We start from the raw sequence: 7,357 nt of genomic DNA, 5'->3' as shown, positions 1-7,357 counted from the left end.
AATATATATAATATATATATTTTTATAATTTTTTTTTTTCAGAACTATCATTATTACAAATTTTCAATAAATATTAACAGCTGTTTTAATAGAAAGAATTGTAAAATTAGTTTTTATTCGAATAGTGCCGATCTTTGTTCTAATACCAATTATCGACACAGAAATGATTTAGTGGTCGACATTCTTTATTTACTTGCGTATCTATTAAGTATTTATTAAGTCGTATTTATTAAGTCGACTATGCCTATGATTACTGGTCCGTAGAATGTCTAGATAACAATTATGGATCTAATTTTTTTATTTGAAGTTTGAATACATTATTATTCGATTTACAAGAATTTTTTCCATCTAATCCCAGTAATCAACAGATATGGCGATTACTCGAACGTGCTTCGGTGAACCAGTACTTATTACGTAAAAAAAAACCTATGAAATAATAATTTGTGCGTAAAACTGCGATGAAAACATAAAACTGCGATCTCGATTTATAACTCGAAGCTCAATTTATTTCATGCAAGTTGCCAATACTCCAAAATCACATGAGATTTAAACAATGTCTTTTAACTTCATAATGAAACAGTTGATCGAAATCACGTATAGGCTCGGTTGCTGCACATATTCGATTTAATCAATAGTGAATTCATATATTTACGAGTTTCATAATGTAACAAAATATTATAAATACTTTCTTGGAACCAATAAAAATATTAGTAAGTCTCATGCTCGACAGAAAGCACTAAAATACATCTTTAATACGTGAAATTGCGATTACTGGTATCTTGATGATTTCTGGGCCAACTATCTTATTTGATAGCAAATTGTTCATTACTTCGGCGTGAAATGCATTAATACATCTTCATTTGGTCGTAAAATGAGAGAACCTTCGAATTTCATCGTGTCGAATGTTTTCACACTTTTCACTCTCCATTTCCTGAGGATAGCAGTCAACACAATTTTCTCTTCGAGTTGAGCGAATTTCTGACCTATACAGTTTCTTGGTCCAGCGCTGAACGGAATATAGGCGTACGGATTTCTGTTCTTTGAATTTTCTGGAAGAAAGCGATCCGGGTCGAATTTCAATGGGTCCGGCCAAACCACCGGATTTCGGTGTGTTAATAATATTGTCAATATGACCGTGATACCTTTCGGAAGAATATAATTATCTATAAAATAAAAGAGAAACAAATTAATATATATATATACAGTGCTTCAAAAACATCCTTTCAAAAATGGATTCTTTGACAACATTCTAAGACGAAAATATTAATATGAGAAATCGAGATTATAATAATTTTTAAATTAATAGCAATCAAAGTTTACTGATCGGAGCTGATATTCGCGCGCTCAGGCATGACGATATTGATAAATAATAAATGATAAAGGTGTTTCAGAGCCTTCTCTTTTTCTCTCTCTCAACAACTCCAAGATTACATATAATATTAATAAAAATATACAATAGCGTTTTTTATAAGAAATTATTGTTGCTTTAATACGAAATCTAATTAAACATTATTACATATAATTAAACATAATTATACATAATTAATTGGAGCACATAACAAAATGTCAATTTAATAGCGAAATACTACATGTTTCAAAATAAATTCATAATCTATCAGAATTTTAGTTGAAATAACCATTTTTCAATTTACCAGAATTCAAAATAATCAGAATGTAACCTTCTATCAATCTAAATTTAATCAGAAATTTAGTAAGCTTAATTAGAATTCTGGATCGTTCATTTTCCACTATTCCAAATTTTTTTTTCCGTGTAGCAATAGTATTTTTGACCACATTTATATAAATGATAATTTAACATTATCCTTAAAAAAAACTATTGAAATAAAAATTATCAAAGCTGATCACATTTGCTCGAAAATAAAACACTCAACACTCAGATCGCAGCGAGACGAAACACGTCATGATCAGACGATCTCTCGAGACTGAGGAGAATTGCTTTGTCATTTCCAAACTATGTTGATAAATCCCAGCGTATTATTTCGTTTCATGTACTCTCTTCAAATATTAATAATATTAAACTGACAGCAGAGACATGAAATTAAGAATGTTACAATAGAAAGTATAATTAACGTTGGCAATGTTTTATCCTAATAGTGCGATTAGCTCAGCGTAAATGTATTAGACTATCATTCTAGGGATCGTAAGTTAAATCTTACCGACGATGTGTTTTTTAATATTAATAATAATAATAATATTTTAATTGTAATTAATAAGATAGAAAATAGATATGCAAAACAGAAAATAATGAATTGAAATTGGAAAATAAAAAGTAATAATAACAAAAAATTATTTTTTTCGTTAAGATACTGTACAAATTTTTTTAATACATAAAAGGGATTATTTGGTTACAATTACCAAATTATTTTGTTTAAAACAATTAATAATATGATTATATTTGTGATATAATAATTTCGTAATAACCATCTAACTTTGCTACCAATTTCCAACTCTTGGTAGTAATAAATGTTTGATTACGTACTTTCAATTTATGTTTGTTGTTACTACATTTTATAGTATAATTTACTATATGCAAATATTTATTTTCGGAATATGTTTATGTCATATTATCAACTTTTTGATATACTTATACATTTAAAATGAATTTTTGCAGCTTTTAAATTTTTTTCAGCTGTCAGTATGTGAAAATTTGATTCGAATTTGATTCGTTTTTGAATCAAAAGGATTCGATTCGATTTGATTCAGTGTAAAGATTTCAGATTCGTTTTCGAACATGAAAAGATTCGATTCGATTCAATTTTGCAAATGTTTGATTCGAACCTCTAATTTAATTATTTTATTATAAATGAATTTACATATTGGTGCATTTTTTGAAATTCTTACTTAAGTAGCAGTTAAAGTTTTGTCCTACCTATTTTTACATCTTTCGATAGTTCCCTTGAGATTAGAGGTACACTCGGAAATATTCGGAGTGTCTCCTTTATGACTCTGTCGAGATACTTTAATTTCGACAGCTCTTTTACACTGGCTGGTGTTTCTGAATCTCCGAAAACCTCCTCTAGTTCTTCGTGAACTTTTGCCTGATGCTTTAAATTATTGCCCAAAAGAAAGAGCGTCCAAGTTATCGCAACTGCAGTTGTATCATGCCCCTATTAACATTTTTTATATTATTTTACATGTCCTTTTTACAGATATATTACCTTGTTAATTTAATTAAACAGAAAATTTTATGTACAATAATTGTAAAATTTTAATTTTAATTTTAATGTCGGACGTCTTACTTCAAACATGAATGTGTCAACTTGCGCTCTCAACTCATCATCGGTCAAAGGAGTATCAGATTTCTCATTCTGATCTAATAATAAATCTAAGAACGCCTGTCTCTTACGCTTACCTAATATAATAAATTTTATTAAATAAGGAATATTTATAAAGTACCTAAATAAATTATGTACCTATAATCTGTATAAAGTACAATATATAATTCAAATTTACAATCGCACCTATATTAAATTCATTGTCTTCATTTTCGAGTTCCGTATGGCCGTTTTGCGATTGTCGTTCAATTTTTCTCTTACTTATCACCTATATAGAATTTATCGTGTTAGATGTAAATATGAATTTCTTCAAAATAATATAAATTTTAGTAAAACTAAATTTTAGTAAAACATTTTAGTAAAACTTTAACTGTTTTAAGTGGCTAAATACAAACATTTTTAGCATTTCTGTACCTCTTTTGTAAATCCATGTAATATATCAAGCGCTGATTTAAACTGTTTCCCTGTAGGCAGTAAATAGTACAACCATTCAATCCAATGCCACGGTCGAAGCAGTCGTTTTATTATTAACGAGGAAGTTCTAAAAGTACGATTGTTGTTTAACTTACGTAAACTGCATAATATGTAATTTTAATAATTAAGTATAAACATATTAAGTATAAACATATTATGTAAATAATTATTAAAATTTATCATTAATTCTTACATTAACATGCAAGTAATAATTCATTAGCTGTTTTATTAATAATACTGTCCGACAAAACATTTTTTGCAACACGAATATAAATAACTATTTTTTATACACTATATATGTAATATAATATATTATAGGACCGTATATGTAATAACACAAACTAGAAATTAAAGCCTTAAACGGTCTAGCTCGATCTTAAATGCTTATATGATTCTTGTGTGATTTTATATATATTACATATATAGTGATCTCAGAAACGCATGCCGAAATGATATTTCGGTCTTGAAAACGCTAACTCTATTAAACTATCATAGTAATATTACGAGTTAAATTGATTAACAAATTTTTGATGCTTATTTGGATTTTCGAAACGATCTTAATAATACTGAATAACATATTAAAATTTGTAAATAATTGAATCTTATTGCGAAAAATATTTTCTCGGTAGGGAATCGAATCCAGATCTCTTGCATTCCTTGCGAGCATTCTAAACTTTTAGACTACCGAGGCTTTAGTAATATTCTTCACAATAATTGGCATATGAAAAAACAACGTCTTTTTAAGCGACGTAAATAAACAATATAATATATTATTATTATTATATTGTTTATTTACGTCGCCTAAAGAGACATTGTTCCTTCATATGCCAATTATTACGAAGAATATCAGTATATAAATTCACACAAGAATCATACAAACATTTAAGATCCAGCTAGACCGTTTCAGACATTGATTTTTATCATTTTTTATGTATTTTTGATTTGTGAACGAAACTGACTCTCATATTATAATTTTGAGGCAAATAGCATTAAAGAAGCAAAAAATGACGATTGAAATTTTTGTGATATTGTTAGCTCGAAGGGAATTTTTAAAAATATCATTAATGATATTTATCATTAATGATACACGAAAGTACCATTAAAATTTCTAAATTTAAAATGCCTGTTGTTATAATATAATTTTTCATGTATTCAAAATGTCTTTTTTATGTAACGCACATGAGAAAAAAATTATTACCAAATTGCTATATCGTGAAAACAAAAACATATCGAAACAAAACAAAATGCAAAACAAGTTTTAAAAATTCTTTTCGCATAGTATTAACAAAAATTTAATTAAAACATTTTTTAATAATTAAAACATTTATTATTTATAATTTTATGAAAACTCTTAAATTTATCATTTTAATGTCATTATTCTTGAAATTGTAACGTATTTTAACAGATTTTTTTCATTATCAGCAAACAAAGATATGGAAAATAATTATTCACACTCATGTTGGAAAATGGCGTTGGACAGTATGATAGCAGTATAAGAATTTTAAAAACTGACAGGTGTACTGTTGATGTATATTTGGTTACAACTTCTTGAGCATGTATATCTACACCCATTGCTGTTTCTGTAAGATAATAATTAGTATTATTGATAAACCCTTTTGTCATATTGCTTGTAATAATATAATTAAAATTACCCTTTACATAACGCTTTTTTCATGGCTATTATTTTCAAGAATGTTAGAAAGTTTACGAGTAATCGCCGTGTTTTTGTCCGTTGCTAATGCTAATGTTTCGTGAATCTTGCCGTTCACTTTATCAGGAGCACACTGATACTAGATAGTATCAACACGCTCCTCACCCCTAATAAAGCACAGCGATGACCCTTCTAGCATCTTTATATATTTTTTTTATTATTCGTAAATTAATTGATAAAGTTTGCTGCATAAAATGACTATATCAATAAATAAAACGTATTTTCTCACGAAATATTATAATTATATACAATGTAATTAAAAACATGACACATTACCGCAGATAATATCGAGAGCAGCATTGATAATAAAAGGGAAAATATTAATGGCTTCTTCTGGATTCTTTTCTATCTCTTTTTGGAGACACTTTGTCAGAATCTCTGCCTTTTCAAACACAATCATAGCAAATTGATCTAATACATTAAAATGGAACGTTGGCCCGATCAGTTTTCTATCGTGGAACCATTGTTCACCTAAAGTAGCATTAAAATATGATACACATATAAAAATAAAATTATAAAAATATCGCAAAATATAAAGAGAGACTTTTACAAAAGAATACTTTTTAATTCACAAGGAAATACTTGCATGTGTAAATTCCATTATTTCTATTGTAATTTATAAATTTTGAAATAATTTCGGCGATCAAAAAAAATTTTATTTTGCTAAAAAGCCAGAATTAATAAAGTAGAATCGTCAATTATACGTAAAAATTTAAATATATTTGATATATGTACGTTTTTGCTTATATCGAAAATATAATAGTTTATATCGATAGAGATTATATAAATGATGAATTTTGCTCTTATTAGTTACTATTCATTATATATCTGTTACCCAATAACAAATTTATATAGGTATGCTTTTATTCTGAGATTTACACTTGGGAATGTTTCCTTGTCAATTAAAAAAAAAAATAGATTTTGTTATTGTAAGAAATATTTAAAAGAAATAGATTTAAAAAATAGATTTTATTTTTGTTTTTGATATTCTGTTTTTTTAACATGTTGATACTGGATATTAACGATATATATAAGAAAAAAGTTCGTGAAACTCTGTACAATTTTCTAGCACGTGAGCAACATAAATAATCAAATTAACTCTACAGTCAAACTCTCTAATTGAACCTGTCTCGAAAAAGAGACAATTTTTAATCTTTAAGAGTGAGATTCCGCTCTTTACAGCTTTCATTCTAAAAATTTTAGAAAGAATGTATATTTATCATAACGACTAAAATATATTCTTTCCTGTATTGAAACAAAAATGCATATATGTTTACATTAGACGAAAACAGAGATCTCCTTTTTTATTTTATCTAAATATTTTCATGAATGATTATATATTAAAGAAGCGTACATGATAAAAATAAGCTAAGGTTAGATGTATTTGAAATATTTTTATTTAAAACATATTATTTGCAATACAAGTGCATTTTGTTCTTCGTATTTTAACGGAGCACGAAAGGATTACGTATTTTGTATTGAAAATTGAAAGATCGAAAATTTTTTGGATAAATGTTTAGAGAAGACCTCTCTGATGACGTTGACCTTGACATATGTTGTCTAGATCATGACTCTGAGTAACCTCCAATTTTAGCCGTCGCTCGTTATTTGTTAAAAAATTAAAAAATTGAGAAGAAGGGTTTGAAAAATGATTTTTTTCATATCTTTTTCATGTTTTTTATATATACAAATAAAATTTTCTGCTTTAAAATATATTTTACTATTTATGCGAAGCAACTTTCATCGCACCTCTCCTCGATTGAGAGGTGTACAACTTACATGCGAAGCGACTCCCATCCCATCTCTTTCTCAGGGGCGCACTTATACGCGAAGCAACTTGGAGAGATAGGATAGAATTTGCTTCGCATGAAAAGTC

At 27.4% G+C, this 7,357-nt stretch overlaps 1 protein-coding gene across 1 annotated transcript; it reads right to left on the bottom strand.

Annotated features, from left to right (window-relative positions):
* Positions 1-606: 606 nt before the first annotated feature.
* LOC108684507 (cytochrome P450 4C1-like) lies at positions 607-5,357 on the bottom strand. The gene is made up of 6 exons (XM_018188855.1): positions 5,284-5,357; positions 3,711-3,837; positions 3,483-3,564; positions 3,261-3,373; positions 2,891-3,128; positions 607-1,163 (listed from the first exon to the last, which is right to left on the bottom strand). The coding sequence occupies exons 1-6, from the start codon at positions 5,340-5,342 to the stop codon at positions 826-828; spliced, it is 957 nt and encodes a 318-aa protein (XP_018044344.1). The 5' UTR covers positions 5,343-5,357; the 3' UTR covers positions 607-825.
* Positions 5,358-7,357: the final 2,000 nt, after the last annotated feature.

Source organism: Atta colombica, unplaced genomic scaffold (assembly GCF_001594045.1).
Source record: "Atta colombica isolate Treedump-2 unplaced genomic scaffold, Acol1.0 scaffold135, whole genome shotgun sequence".
Classification (NCBI taxonomy): domain Eukaryota; kingdom Metazoa; phylum Arthropoda; class Insecta; order Hymenoptera; family Formicidae; genus Atta; species Atta colombica.
The sequence above is the reverse complement of the archived record's forward strand: the minus strand, read 5'-3'. Positions and strand labels throughout refer to the sequence as shown.